Source organism: Cicer arietinum, chromosome 7 (assembly GCF_000331145.2).
Source record: "Cicer arietinum cultivar CDC Frontier isolate Library 1 chromosome 7, Cicar.CDCFrontier_v2.0, whole genome shotgun sequence".
NCBI classification, from domain to species: domain Eukaryota; kingdom Viridiplantae; phylum Streptophyta; class Magnoliopsida; order Fabales; family Fabaceae; genus Cicer; species Cicer arietinum.
The window spans coordinates 15,350,707-15,377,999 of NC_021166.2; the positions used below are offsets into that span (position 1 = coordinate 15,350,707).

Consider the following 27,293-nt stretch of genomic DNA (forward strand, 5'->3'; position numbering starts at 1 on the left):
TTAATAACAATAATAGTATTGGATAACATCTATATTCTTTAATTTTCAAAATGCACTTACATCCATGTATTTACTAAAAAGTTGTGTATAATATTTTGTCTGTCATACTTCAAAATTACAATTCTAAATGTATGGTCGTGCTTGAACAAATTAAAGTGAAAACTTGAATTGTGTGTCATGTAATAAATGATTTCAGTATCGCTTTGAACACTTAGAAAATACATTGAAAAACGACGCCGTAGAAAGGGTTCGATTAATTAAAACATTATCTTACGAGGGGATAAAGAAAAGAATAGTAGTAGAAGTTGCAGAATGGAGAAGTTAGCTTCAACCTCACCCTTTATTCCCCCCACCCACTTTTTCTTCCCATTTACTACTCGAGCCACTTTCAACTACAACTAGAACTAGACACATTCGCTCCAAACTATTTTCAACCAAACAAGAGTTTATTGGAGTTCAACAACAACCAGAGGAAGAAGAAGAAGTAAGAGCTTCACATTCTGATGATGACACACCATTCTTATCCCTCAGTGAAAAACCCGACCGAAACATGGGTTTACTCGACGATTACGAGACCGAAGAACTCGATTACGATTCTGCTCCTAACCATCGAAGTGGTTTGTCTCCTTTTTATTTAGGGTTTCGTTATTCTGGTTATTTGAAATTTTGCCTTTTTTGTCTGTTAAACAATCTTGTTATCGGAGTCGAAATTTGTAGTTAATTATCAAAGTTTAACGTTTATGGTGAATATGTTTATGCTATGTTATGTACTTGTCTTCTGGAATCATTTTCTTCTTTTACATGAAGTAATTCAAAAAAGAAAGTTCAGGTGAACATTTTGGTATTTTAAGAAAGGTCAACAAAAAATGTGTTACTTTGATGAATGTAATTGGCAAACATTATACCTAGATATTTTGTTTTTTTGTTCAGGTTTTACGATTGTAGGAGGATTTTGGATTCAAAGGTTTTGTGTTTTTCTATGTGTGCTTGGGTAAGTTTTGAATTTCTGCCATCTGTTGTATTGCTTATTCTGTGTGTGTAAAAATGTTATGCAGGATATGTGGCTTTACTTGGCAAGCCAAATGTTGGGAAGAGTACATTGGCAAACCAAATGGTTGGCCAAAGGTTGTCAATAGTTACTGATAAACCTCAAACAACAAGGCATCGAATTCTCTGTATATGTTCTGGCTCAGATTATCAGGTTTAATATTTATTTGTACCTCATTCTTCTATTTGATTTGATCAGGATCTGATTTCGTTCTAAAGTTGATGCGATCTTCATGACATTGTGCTCAATGTTTTTCATATTTCAAAGAGTTTTATTCGCATCTCGACATTTTTTCTTGGTTTTTATCCTAACTTGCTCACTTAGAGATTAGTTATCTGATATCAATATTTTTCAATTGAAAATGTTGCGCTGTAATATAATTGAATGGGGAAGTTCAAATCAATTAGTAACTCTCTTAACATCTTGGAATTCGTAAGGTCAACCATCAGGTTCTAGGTAACCTGAGTCTGTTTAATTGTTAATGCAATTCATTAGTTCTTTTTCATGAGGTACTAATACTAAACTCATCATTCTTAATGCATGTAAAGCAGCATTTATGTTTTATCATCATTTCTGTGACATGTGAATCTCTTGCAGATGATACTTTATGATACTCCTGGTGTTCTACGAGAGCAAAGGCACAAGTTAGACTCAATGATGATGCAAAATGTTCGCAGTGCTACAGTTAATGCTGATTGTGTATTGATTCTCGTTGATGCATGTAAAGCGCCTGAAAAAGTATGGTTTTTCGTTTACAAAACTGTTACTTTTTTGAATCATTTTTTCTAAATTGCTTACTGTCTCTAGATTGATGAAGTGTTGGAAGAAGGCATAGGTGACCTCAAAAATAAACCCCCAACTTTATTGATTATGAACAAGAAGGATCTTATCAAACCTGGTGAAGTTGCAAAGAAACTTGAGGTTGAAACTCATTCATTAGTATTTATATTAGCATGTATAACTTAATCAACTGGTATAGACATGATTTTTCCTGTGTTTGCAGTGGTATACAAAATTTACTGATGTTGATGAGGTTATACCAGTTAGTGCCAAGTATGGTCATGGGGTTGAAGATGTCAAGAACTGGATACTGTCGAAGCTTCCTAATGGACCAGCTTATTATCCAAAGGCATGTTTAAAGTCAATTTTGTTTCCATTATTCAAATGTCCATCGTTGCATCATCACTGTCCCATTTCACTTTTAGAGATAAAAGCAGGAATCCATTAAGACTCTGAAAAATACACATTGATTACTTGATTTTAACAGTACCTGTTATTTTAACAGCTATCACTATAGCATTCTATTTACTACTGTTAATATTATACTGCATACCAGTTCTATTTATGTGCTATGCTTTCCTTAATGTTGTTCCTGAGTTCACAGGACATCGTCAGTGAGCATCCGGAAAGATTTTTTGTAGCTGAAATTGTTAGAGAAAAGATTTTTTTGCAGTATCGAAATGAAATCCCCTATGTGTGTCAGGTAGTCATTGGGTTCATTTTCTATCCATGATTTAGTTACTTTTCCCTCTGCACCCTTGCACAATGAAAAAGAAGAAAAAAGGAAAGGAAAAAGGTTTACAAAACCAAGAAAGAAATTGATGGAATAACTATTTTCTTTTCATAGATACATTTACAAATATTTTCTTATTTCCAACTTTTCCAGGTTAATGTTATAAGCTATAAGGCTCGACCAAATGCTAAAGATTTTATACAAGTGGAGATTTTGGTTGAGAAAAACTCACAAAAAATTATCATAATTGGAAAGGTATATCAAAATTCCGTTGATCATTTGTGAACTTATGGTATTGATTGCGGCAACATATTATTATGATTCTGGATTTGTAGCATTAGCTTTAAGCTTAATTTAACATTGAGTTTGATACAATGTAGCAGAAAAGTATTATGTTTTTCTGGGTGACCCTTGACATGGCTTGCAACGGCTAACAGTAACTTACATACATGTTGTGCTCAATTACTTCAGGAAGGAAAAGCTTTGAAACTGCTTGCAACAGCTGCTCGCCTTGACGTTGAAAATTTTCTACAGAAGAAAGTTTATCTTGAGGTTCTCACTTGCATAATTTTTTCTGTATCTATGCTACATTTGAACCTCGACCTCGTTATTTTTCTGTTTCTTATACCACTAATCTTGAGCTTCAAGTAATAATGGGGTACAAGCATCATACATATTGTTATTAAAGTTGAAAAATATTTACTCAACACTGGTGTTTGAACTTTGAACAGATTGAAGTAAAAGTAAAAGAAAATTGGCGACAGGACGTAGGGTTTCTTAAGCACTCTGGTTATGGGGGTCAAATAGGCATTGTATGACATGCGCATGCTAGAAGAATTCACCTGGCATGTATCATGTTATGTAAGTTAAGATCCTATCATATCATGTATCATCAAAACTTGCACTGAATATGGTTTTGGCGGACACTAACCACCCTTCCTCACTTTGTAGGTATGCCCAATAATCAATTTTGTAAAGCAAGTCTTGTTAATGCTCTATAGTGGGTTTGATATCACATTTTGAATGATTCAAAGTGTTTCGACAGCGAGTTTATAAATCTTTTCACGTATATCTTATCCGCTGATACTAAACCAATTTCATGTATGTTTTACTTTCTTAAACATTTCTATTTAAAGTTAACACTTGAATGTCCAACAGAGAAGAGAAAACAACAAAGCTAGAAAGAGGAAGGGATGAAACGATGGAGTCGGCATAGCTGCAGTTATGAGCTCATTTGATAGCTAATCATTTGTAAACAAATTATTTTGAATGACCAAAGTAAAAGGATTTAGCCCTTACAGCATGGTACAATACAATGCTAATATAATGTTATTCATCAAGTTCCATTTCATTTGTCTTTAAGCCAATGGTGTATCACATGTGAAAGGAAACCTAACCAAATTCCTGCAGAACCCAAAACAACAATGATTCTTACCCACAAAGAGGATACAAAAGCATCTACCATAAAACCATTCCATAGCCAATACCATAAGATAGAGCAAATGGATCCAATAACAGCTCCAACAATTACTTGGCTCACTGTATGAAGTTTTTGTGACACCCGCAGATATGACTGGAAACATAGAATAAGCATGAGAATAAAACACCTAGACATTGGGTATCATGATAGTAAACTTAGAATTCAGAAATTCAAGTCATTGGCACAATCTGCACACTCTAGATAATAAATTATCTAACAAGGGAATTCTATAAACAGCATCAACTGCAAGAAATTATGCAATTTTAAGTTGGATTTAATTTAGATAAGCACAATCATTAAAAATATTTGACATTTTTCAAAATTACATTTAAAATCATTTCTATAAATGGTTGTGATGTAATTTGACGGTACATAGTAATTAATAGGAAAATCTTGAACTTCAATACATTTATAACTGAAATTATAAATAGTCTGCCAATTAGAAAATTTCAGACTTTAACCTAAGTCACATACTTTACCTTGAAATTTCAATTTTAGACTTTACCATGCAGTTTCAATTGATAACTGTGGTTATTGTTGTAGATATATTTGTAAAAAGATATTTGAATTACTAAATGCTTACAAAATAAGAACCAAATGCCAAAGCCAGGCCACTTGTGGTAATGGTGAGTTCATTTATTCTTAACAATTTCACACCTGCAGCACCACCCAAGAAACATAAAATTAAGTCATGCAATTCTATTATGTCTATTTGAAAGGAAAATAAAACAAGAAATCCCATACACCTGCAAGTGGAATTTGTCTCTTTAAAGTAAGTAGTTATTAAATTGAAAAAACCAAAAATTGTTTTTGTTTCAACCATATGATTTGTTATGCGTCTGCATATAATAATAATAAGAACTAATTTATTTGTTTATAGACAGTTAATATTATTCATTAGTAAAAGAAAATTTTCTTCTGAATTAGATTCTTCCTGATAAATATTTATTATGGACTAAAATGCAGGTATATATATCATACGAAGAACCATTATTAATTTTTGTAATTTGATCATCTGAATGGAAATAAAAGGTGTGAGAAATTACTTGACAATATAATAAACATGAGAGTAAAGAAAATGGATTGAGCATGTGAAGATGGCATTCCAGGGTCAGATTTGAGGGTTGAAGGTCTTTTCTGATTCAGTATTTGTTTGAGTAAAATAGAAAACACTACATTTAAAATGGACCCTGCTGCAAACCATAATGCTTCTCCATCATTCCTCCATATAATGAAAACACCAAAGAAGACACTTATTATCCACTTGCTCTGTAAATAACAACAACATCATTTTTTTTTAATTGTCGTTTTATAATATAAAAATCAATAAATTTTGTTACTTCTGATAGAATTGTTTATCCTTTTTTTTTTTTTTTTTATAATACCCTCAACTATTTATTTACTTGCGATTAATAGTTATGAATATTATTGACAAAATCATAGTTAGCTTTGCATTGAATTTTAAAAACAACAAATGAATAAAGATAATTTTTTTCTGCAAAACCGATAACTAAAAAAGAACAGAAAGACATGATTACCAACCAATTGATTAAGAGTTGATTCCACTTCATGGGAGAAAAACTTTGGCTGAAACTCAGATGACCTATCAACAAAAGCTTCTTGTTCAAGCAATTGCACAAGTGAATGATATTCTTGATGCAGAAAAATCAGGAACAAATGAAGTATTTTTCAAGCATATTTGATTAGGCAGATTTGTCCTAAAAAATTTGGTAGATGGATTGTAGCAAAGGGTGGATGTTGCTGTCATTGCAGCATATAGTTTGAATTTAGAAAGAATCTAATATATGGAAAAAGACAGTAGTTACTTACTATAGTGATAGGCTGAAAAGATTTAAAAGACAAATATTTTTATTAAAGATATAGTAAATTCATAAGGCACCTAGATTGAAAAGTTGCAATTTTTATAATTTAGTTAAAAAATAGAAACTGTGGTTGTAGCTGATCATGGTGTTTTTTGTTGTGGCTTATGTTGCTGTCATATGTATTTGTTATTATTGTCTGATGCAGAGAAAGACAACCGTTTGATAACAGAAAACCCAATATTTTGTTTAGGCTTAATTGCAGTTTTGGTCCCCTTATTTTAGTTAAATCGCAAAAGTATTTCTCCCATTTTGTTTCTCTCCAGTTTTAGTCTCCAAACATAATTTTAGTCCAAAATTTAATTAAATTTCATTTTTTAAAGTCGTACTACACCATTTCTGATCATATATTTCAGGTACAATTGTTGCAAATTAGATCTTGAGGCATGACGTGACTTATATAAATATAAAAAAATGAAACTTTATCAAGTTTTGGACCAAAACTATGTTTGAGGGACCAAAACTGAAGAGAAATAAAACGGATGGACTACTTTCGCGATTCAGTTAAAATAGGGGGACCAAAACTACAATTATACATTTTGTATATTTCAACAAAACTGTTCATTTAATGAAACAACTTTTTTACAAGTTTGAGTTCTTAGGACATTATAGAAAACATGATTGTGGTTACTAACATGGATGTCTAGGTTATTAGCGTAATTTCTATGGACTGATCAATTTTCTTTAAATTTATATATTAATAATATTCTAATACACTTTAATGAATTAAATTCCTCTATAATTAAATCTATATCAATTAGCAACATTTTTTATAATATAAACAATTTTAATAAATTCATCTTTAATTTTATTTTTAAGTTATGTTCTGACAATTTTTATTACTAAAAATATTTTTTTATAACTGCAATAAAAATTAAAAAATTTAAATAACATAAATAGATATATTAATTAAGTGGTATTATTTTTTTTTCTAATTTTATTATTAATAAATTTATTTGAAGTAACTAAGTATATATTATGGAGACAGTTAAGTATAAAACTATACTTATTTGAAAAAAAATATATTCTTTAAGCCAAATCTATCCATTGTCAATGGACAACTTTGTCCCTGTCTGGATTAATTTAATTTATTAGTTTTTATTATTTATTTTCAGTTGACTATTATAATTGAAAATTATAAATTTAATTTTAAAATGTGTTGATATGTAATAACTAAATATTAATTTCTAAGGTCATTTAACGCTATCACACTCATTTGATTAAAGAAATATAAAGTTTATACATGGATTATACACTTGCGGATTAACAGGTTTTTAACTGGTAAAAATGTAAAGATATTAGCCATTAACTGTTGTTGTCATTTGGTAATAAATGTTAACAGGGAAAAAGATTAAGAAGTAACATCGCTTCAAATGATATTTTAATACTTCTTCCAGTTTTTAGTACTATTATTTTATTTTATTTTATTAAAAAAGATAGATTGACAATTTAAATAATATATTAATTTTATGTATAAATATATTAAAAATATATTTTATATTTATATATAACTAATTTTTGATTTTTCATATTTTAAGATATTTAGTGGTGTTAAGTAACAATTTATTTAAAAAATAATGATAAATATATCTAATAATTAAAAAAAATTATATTTAAAGAAAATTTTAATCAAATAAATATTTATATTTAGAGATGTAGAGAGTATATTAAATTTCAAATTTTACTAAAAATAAAATTTCTAAGTTTCAAAATGGTTAACAAAGTCCATTTCTTCCGACCCCAACCAAGAGAGAATAACGATTAAATCCATAACTACTTCGTATGCTGTCGGTAAGTTTTTATTTTTGTTAATTTGATCATCTTTTATTTCAAAAAATTAAACACACCAAGTTTTGTTTGGATCATTTAAAAAAAAATTATGTGTCAAAAAACACACCAACTTTATTTAATCGAATTTTACTTATATTGAAATAAATAAAAAATAACATTTGCCTATATAAAAATTAAAATTGCAACTTTTAAACTAAAAATTAATCAAGACTACTTTATGTCATCTCACATTTAATGTAATGTAAAAAAAGTTATATAGTCTATAGTAAGATTTCTTAGATAATGCCAAAAAAAAATAAAGTACAAGTATTTATCAAAAATCACTTCCACTTATTCATCAAATTTAGTTGTTAAACTTTAAACTGGTGGGGTGAATTTTTAGTTTCTATATAAGCATGTAGTCATCGTATATGTGCTCATTGTATTTGTGTAAGAGTTTAAATTAAAGTTCAAAAAATTGAAGCACTGCAATGTAAATGGAATCAATAGGGGACAATACTAGAAGCGCTCTTGCAAAGAAAAAACGGTGTGAAGGAAAGAAGAAAAAAAAGAAGCTAACTCGCAAGAGGAATCGAACTTCAATTGAATGCAATGGTATCTATAAACTTATAGTACATGTTTTACATTCTCATAGCATTATAGTGTTGCAAGTGCACTTAAACAGTATGTTCTTAAAAAAATTTGTTGAGAAACTATTTACACATGAAACATGAATTGCTTTTTGTTTTTCACATGAGACAGGTTAAACGTAAATTGGTTTTTGTTTTAAATAGATTGAAGATCGTCTTTACGATCTTTTGTTAATAACCTCAATTCTCATCTAAGGCGAGTTTGTTTTCGTATTTTATGTTTAATCAATTTTGTTTTTTATTTATATTACTAATATTTTTCGTTAGTAAATTTGACTAACTTTTCCTAATAATAATTTGTGAATTTTAAGTTAGATCACAACAAATATTATATACTGATACACAATATTTTTTTATAACTATTTTTTTATAACTATTTTTATATAAATAAAATGTAATTCTTTTTTAAGAAAGAAAAATTTAGATTAGGGGATGCACATCCCATACAAGATGTGAGCACAATATTGTGTCAACTATAATTGGTAAATTGTAATATTTTTTAATTATACCAACTCTTTCTACTATACTATCATCTTACATTAACAAAAACCTATTATCTGAAAATGATAGTTCTAGTCTGTCCATAACACATATATCTATTTTAGTTGTTAATTCATTTATAAGATAATTGTAATACTTGTTATCATATATCTAGAAAACGATTCAAGAGTCGTACATAATAAATAAATCGAGGTGGTTTAAAACATCCAAAAAATACATGTTTAATAAAAAATAAAAAAAAAGATTCAACATGAAATTCTCATTGTAACAGGACAATAGTAATAGTTTACAAGCATTCCAAGAAGTATTCAATACAACAAAGTAACAAAGCAACATTCCAAACAAAAAAAATAAAATATTTCAAAAACTGTAACACAATTTTTTTGTTTAGAACAAAATCAAATCTAATTGAACATTTATGATGATGATGATTATTAATTGAATGAGATTTTTTTGATTTGTAGACGGAGTGGTAGACATTGATTAAAATTAATACATAATGTAAAATTTTAAATTCAAATCTATGTCTAATTTAATTATATCAATATATGTTATTTGAGTTAAATCTTAATTTAGTGAGTTTTTATTAAACTAGTTTGTAATTATATTTCAAATTGTTATTTCACTAACACGACACGAGCGAGTGTGAATGTATACATACATATGATGAATTGATTTTATATTTGAATATGCAAGGAGGAATTAACGGATTATTTTTGCAACAAACTTTTCATGTCAATGTATTAAATGCAATGTTTATGAGAAATTAAGCACGTTAATTTGTTTCTATTTTGATTCATTTAGCTATAAAAAATTGTAGGAATATATTGTAATCAATAATCATGATGAGAAATTTGATTATGGCATCAATATGTTGATGAAAAGACATTTTGTAAAATTGCTGGAGTGTTGCAGCTACTCCAACTAGTGTCACTTTTATATTGCACTTCATTGTCTAATTAAATTAATTTTTTTAAATATTAATTTCATATTTATTTCTTTTAATATCTTTTTATAAAATTAATTTTTTTTAAAGTTTTTCGAATAAATAAATGTCAAAAACAATCTCAAAATGGTTTGGAAAAATGACATTCAGTTCAAGTATTAATCATTGACCACCAAACTAAAGTGATTGTTATAAAAAATATGGGAGGATACAATCTATATTACATTAGTTGAATTTTATTAAGGTTAATAGAAAAATATAATATTTGTCAAAAACAATAGAAGGTATAATCGTGTGTGTGTGTATATATGTAATATTAAGTTATTGATTTATAAGATGTAGTTAATATAAATAAGATTGAACTTGGATAATTCAAATTCAAATTTCTAAAATTTATTTATATAATTAGTTAAAATTAAATTATTGGATCGTCGAAATTTAAACTTTCAAGTCATAGTGATTCTAGTTAATTAAGATTTAACTGTTGGATCGAGAAAATTTAAATTTCTAAGTCATAGTTAGTCTAAATAATTAAGATTGAATTGTTGAATCATCAAAATTTAAATTTATATGACATATTTAGTCTAATTAGTTAAGATTTAAGGGTTGGATTATTAAAATTTAAATTTATAAGTCATTGACATTCTAATTAATTAAGATCATCAAAAGTTAAATTTCTAGGTCATAGTGAGTCTAATTAGTCAATATTCAATCATCAGATCATAGTGAGTCTAATTAGTCAAAATTAGAACCTATCATTGGATCACTTAAATTGAATTTCTAAGTCATATTTAGTTCACTTATTTAAGATTGGACGGCTGGATCTTTAAAATTAAATTTTAAATCATAGTTAGTCTAATTAGTTAAGAATAAACGTCGATTAATTAAAATTATAATTTCTTAGTCATATTTAGTTTAATTAGATTTCGGGTTTAGGGCGTCGAAATTAGAATTTCTAAGTAACAGTTAATCTAATTAGTTAAAATTGGACTATTTGATATCAAAATTATAATATATAAGTCATATTTAATTTAATTAATTAAGATTGAACGGTTGGATAATCGAAATTAGAATTTATTAATTATAATTAATCTAATTAGTTAAGATTAGACCGCTCAATCGTCAAAATTATAATTTATATATCATATTTAATTTAATTAGTTAACATTGAAACACTAAATCATCAATTAGAATTTACAAATAATAATTAGTATAATTAGTTAACTATTCACAATTTAGCTTAGGGGTCTTGAGTTTGATGACCCTTGGGTTCACTGTTGATTAAAATAAATTCTCTAACAAATACAAAAAATTAGTTGAAAATAAAAATAATAAAGTAAATAATTTAGTAAATAAATACAAAATATTTTAAAGGAAACCAAATTTACACAAACTAATTACTCGAAATTATTAAAAAATAATTTAAAAAACTATTAAAAATTAGGTTTGATATACAAATAATTTTAAAAAATTGTTAATAAATTGAAAAATAGGACAGATATGCAATTACTAAAAAAATTTATCTATTATTATTGTAGACCACCAATTAATATTAAAAATAATTACTATGCAGTGCCTTTCTTACTATTGGCTAAAACAATTAACTTAACTTCACCAAAAAAGTAAAATTAAAGAATGTACCACAGAAGTCGGTACAATGTTGATGTTATAACACATTTTTGATAAAGTTTCATTCCTCTTTAAGCCAATGGCGAATCACATACAAAAGAAAACCTAAACAAATTCCTGCAGACCCCAAAATAACAATGATTCTGACCCATAAAGAGGATACGAAAGCATTTAGCATAAAACCATTCCATAGCCAATACCACAATATAGAGCATATGGACCCGACAAATGCTCCAACGATCACTTGGCTCACTGTATGAAGTTTTTGTGACACCCGTAGGTATGACTGAAAACATAGAATAAGGATGAGAAACTGACACTAAACATTAGACATCAAGAGATTGAAAAATTCATTCCATGGCACAAGGAACAAGCTACACGCTCTAGATAATAAATTATTATTCGGCTTAAATATTTTTAATTTCTATGTTGTTATAGATTATAGATTAAAATGTAATTAATATTCTCCTTGTATGAGATCAAAAGTTAGGTAGTAGCATATGTTCTTCATTCTACAAGCTACGTGCCAATGAAACGAGAATAAAGGATATTATACCATTCAACTAAATTGGAAATAGTGTATTCTTACCATATAAGAACCAAGTGCCAAAGCCAGGCAACTGCTGGTAATGGTGAATGCATTGATACTTAACGATTCAACACCTGCATGATCATCAAAGAAACATATAAAATTAAGTCATGCAATTTTACTATGTTTGTGTTTAAAATAAAAATGAAATCTAACACATTTGCATTTCCATAAGTGGAGAGAAGACACATATCTAACTAAAGAAAATTTTCTCAGTGAAGTGATTCTTCTAGATGAATATTCTGGAAACTATTTGGTTATTCTCTTACCATTGGGTTTAAGAAAACGCTTTCTGATTTTACTTTTAATTCAAAACAACCCCTTGTTTTCACTCAAATGCATGTCGTCGAAGATTTGTACAAGAAACCATGACAGCAACTTCTAAGTTTTGAAGACAAAAATGAGGGCAAATTTGCTATTAAACAAGAAAAACGAAAACAGAAATTGTTTTCTCAAACCAAACACACTCTAAGTTTGCTCGACTAAGCTCAACTCTATCCACTTCAATTGTCAACAATATAAGATTGTATATATTAGGAAGTGCTAGAGAATCACTTTACAGAATTTACAATTACTAACAACAAACCAATATCAGATCCTTTCACTAGATCTATGATCTCATAAACTTCTGAGCTTCTAGAATGAAGAACATATGCTACAAAGGAAAGCACATAATGCATATTTTTGTTTTATTTGCATTAACTTCGTATAAAAATTACTTTATCAGTTTTCTAAGGGATGCAGAATAGAATGCATTTGGACAGACATGAGCTTATCACAGAGCTAAGACAGTTGATCTTCGTAATTGATTATTTGAATGGACATAACAGATTAACAGGTAAGAGAAATTACTTGACAAGATAATAAACATGACACCAAAGAAGATGGATTGAGAATGTGAAGATGGCATTCCAGGGTCAGATTTCAGGGTTGAAGGTCGTTTCTGATTCAGTATTTGTTTGAGTAAAACAGAAAGCATTGCATTTAAAACAGACCCCCCTGCAAACCACAAGGCTTCTGCGTCATGCCTCCAAATAACGAAAGCACCAAAGAGGGCAGTTACTATCCACTTGCTCTGTAAACAACAGCATCATTAGTCAACAAAAAGACAATTACATCTTAATGTGTTCACTTAATATAATACAATGGCAGCTCCTTTTTTAATTGATATGTTTTCCTTTACAATTACAAAATATTAACTAATCTTCAAATTGTTTCTTATTTCAAGTTGTGAAGAAAATGGTAAAAATAATAAAAATCATGTTTTGTCATTTCCTTTTCAAAAATCATGGTCATATTTTTTGTAATTATTGTTAGTTAAAACATATTTAACTGAAGATGAAAAACACTGTAACTAAAATGCCACCTAAGATTTTTAAATCAGTTTTTTAGTTCCAAATGGTTTATCCTATTACAAAGTAGAGTTGTGTTGTGGAAGACTTTATTAGTATATTTCTTCACTAAACGACAGCACTTGGAAGCAAACAGAATGAACATTATACAAAGGACATCCTAAAACAATGAGAGCAATATAATTGCAAATGTGCATGATTCCAACATATCAGTAACAGGAACTCAATAGGAGCACTCAAAGCTTGAACTGATATTCAGCATGCAGTCAATGACTATAGTAAAGTATGCTCATTTTCTATAGCTTTGCATTCAGCTAAGTATGAACAATAAGAAAAGGCTACTACCAAAATCCAAAGCACTAGAGTTGGTTTTAGATTTGTATGATAGAATAGGCTTGAGAAATAGGCAAATAGCAACCTTGTCAGTTTTTATCCTAGTCATTCACTCTGGTTGTTCAATCAGTTTGGATACTTCATGGTAGTAATAAGCCCCAAGAGTGTCCATAGTAAGCTATTAAGAATGAATAATAGATGATTGTTGCTAACCAAGTTTTTAAAATCTTTTTGTTTCCTTTCTTTTGCAATAAGTATATCATCAATGAATAGTGATGAATCTCTGGATTCTGCAATAAGTCCTTTCCTACAGATTCTCACCATACAATACAATAAAGAGCAGGAAAAACAATATTCATCAGTAGAAGCCAAACTAACATGGAGTGGCAATTTGGGAAGGACATGGATTACCAACCAGTTGATTAAGAGTTGATTCCATCTCCTGGAACAAAAACTTTGGCTGAAGCTCAGATGAACTACCAACAAAAGCTTCTTGTTCAAGCACTTGAACATGTTCATCACTGTTTCCATCTCTGTAAGCAGTTCTTTCGAATCCATCCATCGCACTTTTCCCCCGGAGGTTGAAAAGAACAAATCCACAAGTGAATGATCTTGAACCAGATAAACTAGGAGAAAATGAATTCTTTTTCAAGTATCTTTGTTTAAGCGGATTTGTTCCCAGAAATTTGCTAGATGGATTATAGCAAAGGATGGTTGTTGCTGACATGTGGAAGGATAATTGCAGCATATAGTTGTAGGCTGAAAAGTATAAAATTTGTTTATTGGCATTGGCAGGAACCCATGAACTTAAGTTAAATGCATACCATCTATTGCACCTATGCAAGTCTATAATGCATAACCCAAATGAAAAGAATCAAAACAGAATAATATGAATAAGTAAACAAGAATCAAATTGCTTTGAAATATACTCTTGTTAGAATACATAGAAGATCTAAGCGAAGAATTAACTAGTTGCAATAATTGCTTGTAAAAGATGAAAAACCACTTATACTTTTGATAAAATATTACATTCTGATTGTATCTGGGATTCTCTGAGGAACAACAAACCAAACCAATGTACAAGAGGACAGAGGAGCCAATAATAATATGAATCGTTAGGGTGTATATATTGGACATGAATCCTAATTCACTCTGATTGAAACCCAATTCACTGTGATGAGTCTATATTGTATGTGAGAAGCCAGAAAAACTAGGAAAGTAATATTTATTTTCTCGCTTTTGATTTGCTAATGACTTCACATGCAGCTAGCTGGTTTGAGTATCAAAGGTTAACCAGAACCTCCTCTCCTTGAATATATCTCAAATTTGATGTTTCAAGTAGGCAGTTAGGTTGGTGAACTGTGAGATATTGAAGGAATTCTAATCAGAAGGTTCAGAATTAAAATCCTATGAATTAACATAACAACTAATTACTAATTTGCCTATACAAAAATAATATAGCTCAAATTTGACAATTGTCTTAGCTCCACTATCTAGTTTTACTCTTTGTACTGATAATCATTACCAAAACTGAAAATGACTAATTTGCCATTTCATTCTCAGATATCACAAAAATGGAAATCTCCACAGGTTGCCACCCAAGCGGGGCACAAGAAAGTCAACGAATTCAAGTCAATTGTTAGTAAATCAGCACCAAATTCGAAATCCACAAAAAAAATAAAAATCATACGAGCATGAAAGAACGAGAAACAAAACGCCAGTTAAAATTAGAGTGACATCCAGCAATTTCACAGAATCATGAAACAATACAAATGGCAATGGAATAAAAGGAATGTTACCTGTTCAGCCGTGAAGGCACGAAGAATGGCGAAGGCGAGTTAGGGTTTTGAAAAATATCAAATTCAGAAAGAAGTTGCAATTTTGAGTTTGTTAAAAATAGAAAGTGTGAATTGATATTGATGACAGGCACTGGCGTAGTAAGTTATCTCAGAAATAAAGCTCATATCTTTTTCTTATCGTATCTCACAAAATTAACGAAACATTTTTTTTCTTGTCTTATACATTTTTCTTATCAGATTACTTTTTTTTATCAGAGAATTCTAATAATTAGACTAATACACTATAAATTTTAAATATGAAGAAGTGAATAATCTCGTGTTCGAAGAGGATTCCATGCATGTAGGGATTGTATTTGCAGTATTTTTATGAGAAAATTTAGTGCGAAAGAATGACAATTAAGGAAAAAATTTACATTCTCTCTCTTTAATGATATTATCCGAAATAGAAATTTAAAGCCCATCTTTTTATTAGTAGACTAAATCATTAGAGTTTCATTCAAATAAACAATTTAACAAAAGAGTTTATTCAATAAAATTACTTATAAATAAATAAATATTGTTCTACATATTACACTAATTAAATATAAAAGTCATGTTGAAATTTAACAAAGATATGTGTTAATTTGAATATTTGACTTAATGATTCAATGAATATATGAATTTTTCTGAAATTGATAATGAATTTTCTCAGTCTTCAAAGAAGATGATATTATTGACATTTTACGATATAAATGATTAAATTATTATTTAAAATTAAACAAATTATCTAATAAAAAAATGATAAATGATTAAATTGTTACTTTTACAGTTATTTTACTTATTTATTATTAAGTGCATTTAGTGATATTGCCTAAAATGCTTATGCTAAAATAAGAAAGCTAACATTTTTGGCAATTATTTAAAATGAATTAAAAATACCAAATTGATTTTCCTATATATGTCTTTTAGGACTATTAATCTCTTATAGATGTTTTTTTACTGTAACTATTATAGTTGATTTTTTTCTTGGAGACTATTATAGCTGATAAAACAACACATAATACAACTTTTGTTTCTTAGTTTGATTCTTAGTCATTAATTTTATTTTATTAAAAAAAAGGTTATATAGGAAAGAATAAGTTACGAACATTATTTTCGTTTTCTTGCCATTTTCATCTTTCCATTTTGAAAGAAGAGCTGGTAGGAAGTTATGAACATTTTTTGAGCTTGCCCCACATGAATCGTTTGTGTAGATTATTTCACAAATGTTTAGGTTGTTTGAACTTTTCATATCAACGTTGCAGTTAGTATCTCACATTGGATGTGTCATTTTCACATGCAAAGACATTTTAAAAAAATAAGTATAATTAGTTAGATGTAAATACATATCATATATATTGTAAATACCAATCATAGGTATGTTACTAGTATATTCAAAATCAATAAGAATCAAAATGCCAACACAAATATTGAAGATTTGGAATAAATGATGACTTTAGAGTAGAAATGAATTTGGTCAGTGTATACTTATTCAACCCTTACAAATCTAGCATTGGCAACTCTTCTTGGCAAATTTAAATCGAGACACCACATGATTAACCAATTAAGAAGATAAAAATAATAATTCAAAAAGCTAAAAAAATCAAATAGTATTTAAAAAGAATACCTTTGGGAAGTAGCGGTGGAGGAATAGAGCTAGAATAATTAGTAGGTGAGATCAAAGGGAGTACTGGACAATTTTTTTTGTTCTTCTCTGAATAAAGAAAACCAAAAAGAAAAAGAGTAAATTACGCAAAAAAAAATCAAACAAAAAATGGCAATTTAAATTCAAGTTTCATGCTAATTTACCCACATTTTATGTCAGGATATTATAAATTGACTGTGAAATGATTTAATTAATTGGAAATAATTGTTTTCCATATATATATATGGTTATTATAATTTTTTAATTATAATTATATTGATTGTGAAATGATTTAATTGCTTGGAAATAATCTACATCATAAATTATAAAATAAATAATAAGGAGATCAAAAGCCACAAAAATACAACATAGAATAAGAAGAAAGATAAAATACAACATGAAAGGAAAATCTTACACAATTAAATATAATATATTACGGCCTTAACTGGAATGATTTTTTTATGTTTTACTGCTATATTTATAATTCTGATTGGAGGTTTGTTTTCTTAATTTTTTTGATTTAGTGATGCTAGTGTATTTAATGTAGGCATTTAATTGTGATTGAATATGTATTTGAAATGAATGTATTGTAATAGTAAGATTTATAGTCTATATTAGCTTTTTGCGAGCAGAGCTCATTTAGACCACACGATATATAATTATTTCCAGTGTAGTGACTAGTGGGATTTTTTGAGATAGATAAAGTTTTTAACTCTTCAAAGTATAATCTAATAACATTTTATAATATTCCCTTTTTTTCACATAGGCACTTTCCAGGCAAGAATGTCACATCTTATATTTAATAAAAGAAATTTGTGCTTTGTAGACAAAATCCCTTTTCAAGATAATTGTTCTAAAGCTTCATTTTACATTCTTTCTATAATGCGAGAGAACCACGAAACAATTTGAAATATGCATTGCCTAAGATTCTGAAGAAAAATAATATGGAAAATTGCAAGAAAGAAAAAGCTTTGAGGGGAGGACTTTTCATCAAAATACAAAATTCTTTTTATTTGGAGAACTAAAAAAATGCAGAATTTACCCAAAATGTATAGGAAGAGGGTTTTGGAAGGGTTAAATGAATTATTCAAATCATTACAATGTTATAATAATACTTTTAAAATTAAAGATGTATGAATCATAAATATTATCTATAAAGTAACTATTTTAAATATGGTGAGAAATTTATTTTTATTTTTCTGTCTTCCAAGCTCTTGAATGCAACCTTAGGATTCGAGACATCACCGCTAAGAGAATAAGAATGAGAACTGAACTACATTCATCTTCTTCTAAAAATTTTCAACATTAAAGATCTTTCATTGGATTTAACAAAATGGTTCAATTTATCATGATCTATTTTAAAACAAAATTCAACACATATTAATTACTTAATGGACTGTTTGTTTAAGATTTAAAAAAAATATATTTTTATAATATTTCATCTTTTTATTATAATACTTTTTTAAAATAATAATTTCAAAAATAAAACTTCAAATAAAAAATTGATTTAAATAGTTTATTTATTTTAATTATTTTATCTATTTGTTGTAACTTTTTTTCTGGATAATAAAATTTTAAAAAATGATTAAAATGAAAAACTATTTTGAGAAGGTTTCATAAAAATCATTTTGGAAATTTACTTTTTTTTAAATAGGATTTTTTTATGTTAAAATCTCTAATAATAAATAGGCTTAATTGCAGTTTTGGTCCCATATTTTAGTTGAATTGCGAAAGTAGTCTTCTTATTTTGTTTCTCTCCAGTTTTGATCTCCCAAACATAATTTTGGTCAAAAACTTGATAAAATTTTATTTTTTTTTGTATTTATTTAAGTCACATCATGCATCAAGATCTCATGTGCAACATTTGTACATTAAATCTATGATCATAAATGGTATAGTACGGCTTTAAAAAATGAAATTTTATCAAGTTTTGGACCAAAATTCTGTTTGGGGACCAAAACTGGGGAGAAACAAAATGAGGAGACTACTTTTGCGATTCAGCTAAAATAAGGGGACCAAAACTGCAATTAAGCCTAATAAATATATAAGTTATTGAAGATCAAAATCACTTTATTTAATCAATAACAAATGAATATAAAACAATATTTATTATTTTTAAATAAGTTTTCATAACAATCATTTAAAAAAATATAAATTCAAAATTACTTTTTAAAAATCTTAAACAAACTAATACAATATTTAACAGCAATAAAACATAATTTATATTAACGATATATAATTTCAAATAATTAATTATTATCAATCGATAATCGATTAAATTATATAGCCTTGTTTTGTTAGTGGAATTTTTTTGCTTAAACCAATTAAGCAAGAGAAAACCATCAAATGCACACAAACATCAAACTAGAAAAAATTAAAATAGTAATAATATAAAACATATTGGGTTCCTGAGGTGAAAAGAAAACATATACATACAATTTTTTTAATCAAATGAATCTCATAAGTAATAACTTTTTTCAGTCTCCAGTGTAATTGATTTGTGGATGGTGTTTGTCAAACACCCTAGCATTAAATAGGCTTAGGTAAGGAAAAAGAAGAGGAAAAGACTTGACTATATATCTTTGATATTTGGAGAAAATGAAATTAAGACAGATCATGATAATCTCATTTTCTGTTCAAATCAAACTATTTGTATAGTAACACAGCAAGCAGCTGCACATTATTCAGCGCTGATTTTCAACAGGAAATTAGGTGTTTGTCCAACAGTACTGATTCTAAAATTCATATATATCTGCCCATCTGGGAGCATTAAATTTGTTCTACTTTGCAAATTCATATATATATATATATATGGGGTGAAGGAATTACATAATTTTTGCGAATTATAGACCATCTTTTTCAATCTTATAAATTTATTATATGGTAATTGGTGTAAGTAACCAGGGTACTATTATGGGTGCCGTGGTTCATGGTCAAAGTCTTTAGCTTCAGTTTCATAATTGGTAGCAGTTCATTAATTATTATGTATTCAAACTTTTGAATTTTGAAACATCATGTCAACCTTAAGTGATTTGATACTTGACAGACGAGGACTTGAAAAAAGGGTTACACTTTAGATGTGTAATGTAATTTCTCAGGTGACATTTGCTTTGTCAAATAAACTATGCTTAAATATAATCACATCTAAATAAATTCACTTAATTGTATTTTTTTATCCTTATAAGATTATATAATTAGTTGTATTATTTTAAATTTTTAAAGTTTTAATTTACATTTCAAATTTTTAAATGTAAAACTAGTGATTGATATATATTAAATGTCAATATATATAATCTGATGATACAAAATTATCAAGATAAATTAATTATATATTATTAATTAAATTATAAAATAAAAAATTTTCAAAGTTAAAAATTTAGTTTTTAAGATATTTTCTTCAAAATCATGAGTATTAATAATTTTATATAATTAGATATTTAAGTTGTTTATTACATAATTTAAAATATATCATATTGCTATTTTTTAATTTAAAATCTAAATAAAAATTAAAAGAAATTTTAAAATAATGATATAAATTCTATGTATCGGTAAAAATAGAAGAATCGAAATTAAAATTAAGTTTAAATAATTTAAAATTTTTGCTAACAAGTGCACTAATATATTGGTTAATGTCTATTTAAAAATAAATTTATCTTATTTCTTTTGGTTTCTAAAACAATGTCTAAGAGTGCTGCTTAGTATTTTCCATAGTTCCATTGATGAAAATTTTAGTTTTTAAATATGTTTAATCTCTTCCTTTTTAATTTTTGGTTGCAAAAAAAATTAAGATAAAAGGATCCAAAGCAGAGAAGATCTATAAAATTCAAATAACCTTTGTATAAAAAAATTATATTTATTTAATTTTAACATTTTATATATAAATCATCTCACCAACAATTAAGAATTTGAAACGCTTGTTTTATTTGCTGTGTTTGATGTATGAATATTACCTGCAATGCTATATACATTTATATGTAGTAACATAAAATTATGTAATTCAATTTGTTATTTATAGTAGGTGATTAATTAGTGCATAGAAAAGAATTTGTTTTAAAACATATATGAATAAAACACGCGACAAGAATTGTGGTGCATTCTGAGGTGGTGCAGTGGAAAAGTGATAAGGGAAAGGCTTGTACCAACAATGCACAATGACAAGGTGACCAGAAAAAATATGGCTGAAAATAAAAATATTGGAACTCAACGAACAACAAGCTAACAATTTTAGATATTGTCACAGACAGTGTCAGGTTCTGACAAATTTCAGTATCAACAGTAATATAAATAATGTAATAGAGAAAGGTTATATTATATGTAAAATTAAAATAACTATACATAAGCATATAGGCCCCTTCTGTTGATGTTCCCCTGAATGCCACGTGATAGATGTAACCCACAAAAAAGGGACCATTCCAATTTGTAAAGTAGCAAGTGCAATAGTGTGTACGGATTCCTGCAACCATTGCACTTTAAAATATTGGACCCCAATTCCATATTAATCCACATACAAGTATTTCCTTTTAGCTGGAGCCTCAAGTAGATAGGCTGATAATTTTCAATAACATTACAATTTCTCTCAAATATCAATAGCATCTAATACAATTATACTTTTAAATAAAATATTTTGAAAAATTAAATGTTATTTTCTTAATTATCACAATCTTTATTATCTATTACAAAACTTTAAACCAAATGAGAAAAAAATAATTGAATATAAATTCATAGTATATTTGGATGAGATAATTAGAAGTTTTAGAGTAGGTAATTCAAATGTTTTAATTGAATTTCTTTCCTTTTTAAATTTTGTTATTTAGATAAAAGAAATGTTCTTTTAAAATTATACTATTTTATAAATTAATAGACCTATTATTGTTTATGGTTTTTAATTAGTTTGTATTATGTTAGTGATTAATTAGTACTAAGTATAGATTAATTGGTTAGTTTGTTATAACTATTATATATGTGTTTTCTCTTTACAGTTCTTGTATATATTACTTTATTTAATAATGAACGAGACTTAGGTTTTTTTTATCAACCACATTGTTCTCTTATGCTATCACGTATAGAACAATTTTTTCTCCACAAATTCATCAAGGGTTTCCTCTGATTCAAATGATGAATCCATCAACACCATCCAAATAAAAATTCCACATCAAGATCCCTTTCCTAAAGGGGTTTCTCAACCCACACAAGATCATGTTCTTAATCAATCAAATTCATATTATTTGCATCATGGCAAAAACTCTAGTGCAAAACTTGTATCACCTCCACTAATAGAGAACAATTATGAAACATGGAGTCGAACTATGTGTTGTCCTCTCCTGTCGAAGAACAAATTGAAATTCATCAATTGCAAGATTATAGCCCTTAAAAAAGACGAAGATCTTTTTGATGCCTGAGAACGTTGTAATAGCATCTTTATCTATTGGATAAACACTTCCATCTCCCCTGACATTGCACAAAAGATTCCCTACATTGGAAACGCTTTCACTCTATGCAGTGAACTCAAGAATCGATTTTCCAAAGGCGATCACTTCCGCATGTATAATCTTCTTCAACAATTGCACTATATGCATCAAGGTGACAAAATTGTGTGTACTTATTACAATGATTTGAAAACCATGTGGGAAGATTTGGAGAATTTGTGAATCCTACCTACTTGTACTTGTCGTGCCACAAACTCCATCAAACAACAAGGCGATATTGAATTCATGATTTGCTTCTTGAAAGACTTGAACGGTTCATTCATACTGCTAAAACACAAATTTTAATGATGGAGCCCCCTTGACGTCAACAAGGTTTCACCCTCTATCCTTCAGCAACAATGTCATATTGGGGGTCAATATTTGCTCGAAATCCTCAATATCTTGCTCACCAATTCTTATAATGGTCAACAATGTCTCGTGGGTAAGGTCATTTCCATGGTCAAGGTTGTGGTTCCAATTCGAAACAATGTTCTTTTTATGGAAAATTTGGTCAAATTGTCAACACTTGTTATTTCAAACATGGGTTCCCTCCAGGCTTCAAATTCAATGATATCAACTCTACCAACAACACAAAAACAGACTCATATGAAAATGATATTTCTTCTTCACCTCATATCAAAGATGACTCCAAAAACACATTCATTGAAATCACGTCTAATATGTATTACAAATTTGTTTCTCTCATCACCAAGGCTGAAGATTTTAACAAAACTAATTCCATTGTTAGTCATGCTTCCAATTAGGTATTGATCTTAAACTTACTCCTTCTGAATCAATTAGTTTCCCTATTCACAAATGGACTATAGACATTGTGGTAACCGCTCACATTTGCAATTCTTTACATCTTTTTCATTTTTACCGTTGTATTAAACCTATCAAAATTAACATGCGAAAAAATCCCCAAACTCTTAGTATTGAGTTATTTCTTTATGATGTTATTTATGCGATTAATTTTAACTACAACTTGATTTCTATTTCTAAGTTTTCTAAGTCCATTCCTTGCCAATTAATCTTTAATGATACATCATGTATCATTCTTGAACTACCTCCATTGAAGAAGATTGAACATACTAAAGCTTCCAACAACTTGTACATTGTATCTCAATCAAACAAATACAGTCTTGCTTTTGATTATTATGTTCATTCCATTGTTTGCAATAATACCAATGTTGCACATAACTTTCGTCTTTGGAATCATAGGTTAGGCCACCCTTCTAATGTTGTAATCAATCATATCGATTATTTTTTTTCTTTTCGTAATAATAACACAAGTTTCATATGTGATTGTTGTCATTATGCCAAATAACATAAAATCTTCTTGGAAAATCCTCAACAAAATATTGTCCCATAACGGAAACACAAGCACATGCTTAATTTCATAAAGTCTCTCTTATTTTACAGTCACTTACCCAAACGTTTCTGGTGTTTTGCTATCAGTCATATTGTTAATCTCATAAAAAATTACCTTCAATTGTCTTTGGCATAATATCTCCTCACGATGTCCTTCATGGAAAGATTCCCAACATTGAATATCTCAAAAAAATTGGATGTATGGCCTTTGCATCCACAATTCAACAGAGCAGATCAAAGCTTGATTCTCGTACAAGGAAATATCTTTTTTTATGATACAAACTTGGTGCCAAATTTTGCATCTTAATGGATCTTTTAACAAGGGAAATTTTCTTATGTAGAAATGTAATCTTTTATGAAGATTTCTTTCCTTACCTATCCAAGACCACTCCCACAAGGTCAACCTCTCATGATGTCCCTACATCTACTTTTTCACTTTATGGTCTTGCCCTCATCCTCCACAACCTACCACACCTTTGTTAACATTCCATCCTCATCTATTTCTCATCATCTAACCACTGCCGTTAAAAACAACCCCCACTTATCACACCTGGTAATAACATCCTTAGAAAATTCATTTGTACATCTAACCTTAATATTTTAATGAATATGTTCTTCACACTATTCATACCAAAACACCTTACCTTATTCATTATATTCTTAATAATGACAGATTATTCACAACTTACAAAAATTTTACTTTATCCGTATAGTCTCACAAAGAACCTACAACTTACAAATATGCCTCTAAATTTGACCACTGGAATGAATCCATGTCCGATGAATTACACGCATTTGGCTCTTAACAACACATGGATCCTCATTGATCCACCTTATAATAAAATAATACCTGGATACAAGTGGGTCTATAAGATTAAACATAAATTGGATGGCTCAATAGAGAAATACACGGCACGTCTCGTGGAAAAGAGTTACACTCAAACTAAGGGCATTTATTTCATTGACGCATTTTCTCTAATTGCCAAAATGACTTATGTCTGATTCCTCTTGGCCATTGTTTCTTCTAAAAATTGGCACCTACATTGGTTAGACGTTAACAACGTCTTCCTTCACAGCAATCTCAATGAGATATATTTATGGAACTTCATGTCGGGTTGATATCTTCCACAACCAACCAAGTTTGTAAGCTCCAGAAGTCTATGTTTTCCAATGTATCCTCTTTATTGCTTTAACTTGGTTATATTTAGTCATCCTCCAACCACTCTATCAAGGGTGACTTTCTGCCTTTGAATCTTTCAAAATGAGCCTAGAAAATGCCTTTCATATCAAGGATTTGGGGACATTGAAATATTTTCTCAGCATAAAAGTTGCTCGTACACCCATTGACCTATTAATGTGTCAACAAAAGTATTCTTCATACCTCCTAGATGACATTGGTTTACTAGGTGCTAAGGATGCTCCCACACCCATGATTAAGAATGCTAAGTTAGACCTTGATGATGGTTCTCCCCTACAGACATCACAAAATACATAAGGTTGATTGGACAATTATTTTACTTAAGAGCAACTCGCCCTAACATCAATTATGCAGTACAAGAACTCAATCAATTCATGATTTCCCCTTCTACCATTCACATGTAAACTGCTTTTAGAGTTTTACCGTATATCAAACTATTCTCTACTCAAGGATTGTTCTATCCAACATCCACTCCATTAAAGCTCAAGGCTTTTAGTGACTCAAATTTGGCCACTTTTCATGATTCTCTAAAGTCTATTACTGGTTTCTGCATCTTTTGGGGGACACCCTTATATCATGGTGTTCAAAAAAGAAAACTACAGTTGCTCGATCCTCGTCAGAAGCAGAACATCACACCCTTGCTTCCATTATTTGTAAGCTTCGGTGGCTGACATTTATCTTACATGATTTGCAATTTCCCTTTGTCAATTCCACTTTCCATCAATGAACTAAACATATTGAAATCGATTGTTGCATGGTACACGATAAGCTCAAAGCTAGTCTGTTTTGATTGCTACTTATTGTCAGTTTTGCGCAACTTGCTACTTTATTTACTAAGCCCTTGGATACAGGTCCTTTGTCTGATTTTATTTTCAAGCTAGGACTTCAAGTCATTCACTCACCATCTTGAGGGGGATATTAGTTGGTTAGTTTGTTGTCACTATCATATAGGTATTTTCTGCTAACAACTCTTGTATATATTACTCTATTGAATAATGAATGAGACTTGAGGATCTTTTCATCAAACACGTTGTTCTTTTATAAAATTTAAAAAAATTTGGGACAAAAAAGAAAGAAAAAAATTGGGTCAAAACTGAACTTTTGTCAAAGTTGGGAGTCTACTTTGCAAATTTTATGGGGCCAATTTGTAAAATTTTAATATTTTTAGGGACTAATATGCATATTTTGAAATATATAGGTCAAAATTTTAACTTTGAAAAATTATAGGGACCATTTCATGATTCATATTTTTTAAAGTAAAGAGGGAATTTAAAATTCTTAGATTTTAGATAGTATTTGAAATTATCTAAATTTAACTTTAACAAAATATATCATGAAATCCATTTATTTTGAAAATTAGTCAAATTTATCATCCAAACAAAATAATTTGCATTGAAGAATTTGAATTCCATTAATAAAATTAAACTCTCTAAAAAAATCATGTGATCCAAACACACTCTAAATTATTTCCGAGATGTGCAATTTGTAATTAAAAATTAACACATCTAAGATATTTTAAGCAATACATTGCTATTTTTTAACATAAGTCTCATATATATGTGTGATGTAATAGCAAAAATTACATCATGGGCGTCTTTGGACTAGTGATTAATTTGACAAAATCACATTATATTATACGAAATTTTTACTTATAAAATCATATTTTCCATCATGGTGTTAAGAAATTTGCTATAATTCCAAATGTACACACCTACATAATATCTATATAATATTTATGTATTTTATAATTAATTATAATAATCAAGTAATATTGTATATAAATAATTAATATTGTTAGTATTTATTAAAATTTTCATTTTTAATAAATAAGAAAAAAATAAAAGGCAGGGGTCGCATCCCTACAAAACTTTTAGAAAATAATAATAAGTATCTAAATATGTGGTTGCATCAACATGACATGAACTAGTACTGACAATAAAATTAGTTCTTTTTACATGGTCTTTTTTTTACAATATGATTTAATGAGAACTCAAAAAGTATGATATTTTATTTTTGACTCTTAATTGCAGTTTTATTTTGTTTATTATTACCAATTTATAGGATTGCTCCCCTATTTTAAAAGTCAACAGTTTTAGTTATAGAATC

General features: G+C 28.5%; 3 protein-coding genes across 10 annotated transcripts; 1 reads left to right on the top strand and 2 right to left on the bottom strand.

The window, feature by feature from the left end:
- The first annotated feature begins 249 nt into the window (after positions 1-249).
- Positions 250-3,912, top strand: LOC101495710 (GTPase ERA-like, chloroplastic). Of its 7 annotated transcripts, none has more exons than XR_012161416.1 (11): positions 396-617; positions 1,056-1,201; positions 1,646-1,786; positions 1,856-1,969; positions 2,052-2,177; positions 2,433-2,531; positions 2,715-2,816; positions 3,033-3,113; positions 3,293-3,426; positions 3,513-3,627; positions 3,720-3,912. XR_012161416.1 is itself a non-coding variant. In XM_012718260.3 (11 exons), exons 3-10 carry the CDS (start codon positions 1,112-1,114, stop codon positions 3,377-3,379), a joined length of 840 nt encoding a protein of 279 aa, XP_012573714.1. In that variant the 5' UTR covers positions 479-617; positions 931-964; positions 1,056-1,111; the 3' UTR covers positions 3,380-3,422; positions 3,513-3,912. The 7 variants fall into 7 exon arrangements, 4 of the variants coding, with proteins under 4 accessions (XP_073220075.1, XP_073220076.1, XP_004509285.1 ...); XR_190176.4 differs by having other exon boundaries at positions 3,293-3,422; XM_012718260.3 differs by adding an exon at positions 931-964 and having other exon boundaries at positions 479-617; positions 3,293-3,422; positions 3,513-3,912.
- Positions 3,752-6,008, bottom strand: LOC101501113 (lipid phosphate phosphatase epsilon 1, chloroplastic-like). Its single transcript, XM_073363482.1, has 5 exons — positions 5,990-6,008; positions 5,584-5,693; positions 5,088-5,310; positions 4,625-4,698; positions 3,752-4,134 (listed from the first exon to the last, which is right to left on the bottom strand). The coding sequence occupies exons 1-5, from the start codon at positions 6,006-6,008 to the stop codon at positions 3,910-3,912; spliced, it is 651 nt and encodes a 216-aa protein (XP_073219583.1). The 3' UTR covers positions 3,752-3,909.
- Positions 6,009-11,393: 5,385 nt separating this feature from the next.
- LOC101496263 (lipid phosphate phosphatase epsilon 1, chloroplastic) lies at positions 11,394-15,890 on the bottom strand. 2 transcript variants are annotated; one of them, XM_004509229.4, is made up of 5 exons: positions 15,491-15,890; positions 14,107-14,450; positions 12,859-13,081; positions 12,007-12,080; positions 11,394-11,703 (listed from the first exon to the last, which is right to left on the bottom strand). In XM_004509229.4, the coding sequence occupies exons 2-5, from the start codon at positions 14,437-14,439 to the stop codon at positions 11,479-11,481; spliced, it is 855 nt and encodes a 284-aa protein (XP_004509286.1). In that variant the 5' UTR covers positions 14,440-14,450; positions 15,491-15,890; the 3' UTR covers positions 11,394-11,478. The 2 variants fall into 2 exon arrangements, with proteins under 2 accessions (XP_004509286.1, XP_073226864.1); XM_073370763.1 differs by lacking the exon at positions 15,491-15,890 and adding an exon at positions 13,905-13,998 and having other exon boundaries at positions 14,107-14,239.
- Positions 15,891-27,293: the final 11,403 nt, after the last annotated feature.

Bases quoted from the DNA above. Each gene is read 5' to 3' on its own strand.
- LOC101495710 (XM_073363974.1), top strand. From the start codon at position 551: ATGGGTTTACTCGACGATTACGAGACCGAAGAACTCGATTACGATTCT. The intron at 1,787-1,855 runs GTATGGTTTTTC...TACTGTCTCTAG, and splicing joins CATGTAAAGCGCCTGAAAAA to ATTGATGAAGTGTTGGAAGA. The intron at 2,817-3,032 runs GTATATCAAAAT...CAATTACTTCAG, and splicing joins AAATTATCATAATTGGAAAG to GAAGGAAAAGCTTTGAAACT.
- LOC101501113 (XM_073363482.1), bottom strand. The intron at 5,311-5,583 runs GTTGGTAATCAT...TGTTATTTACAG, and splicing joins AATCAACTCTTAATCAATTG to AGCAAGTGGATAATAAGTGT. The intron at 4,135-4,624 runs GTAAGCATTTAG...CTATGTTTCCAG, and splicing joins TGGCATTTGGTTCTTATTTT to TCATATCTGCGGGTGTCACA.
- LOC101496263 (XM_004509229.4), bottom strand. From the start codon at position 14,439: ATGCTGCAATTATCCTTCCACATGTCAGCAACAACCATCCTTTGCTAT. The intron at 12,081-12,858 runs GTAATTTCTCTT...ATGATCATGCAG, and splicing joins CATGTTTATTATCTTGTCAA to GTGTTGAATCGTTAAGTATC. The intron at 11,704-12,006 runs GTAAGAATACAC...CTATGTTTTCAG, and splicing joins TGGCACTTGGTTCTTATATG to TCATACCTACGGGTGTCACA.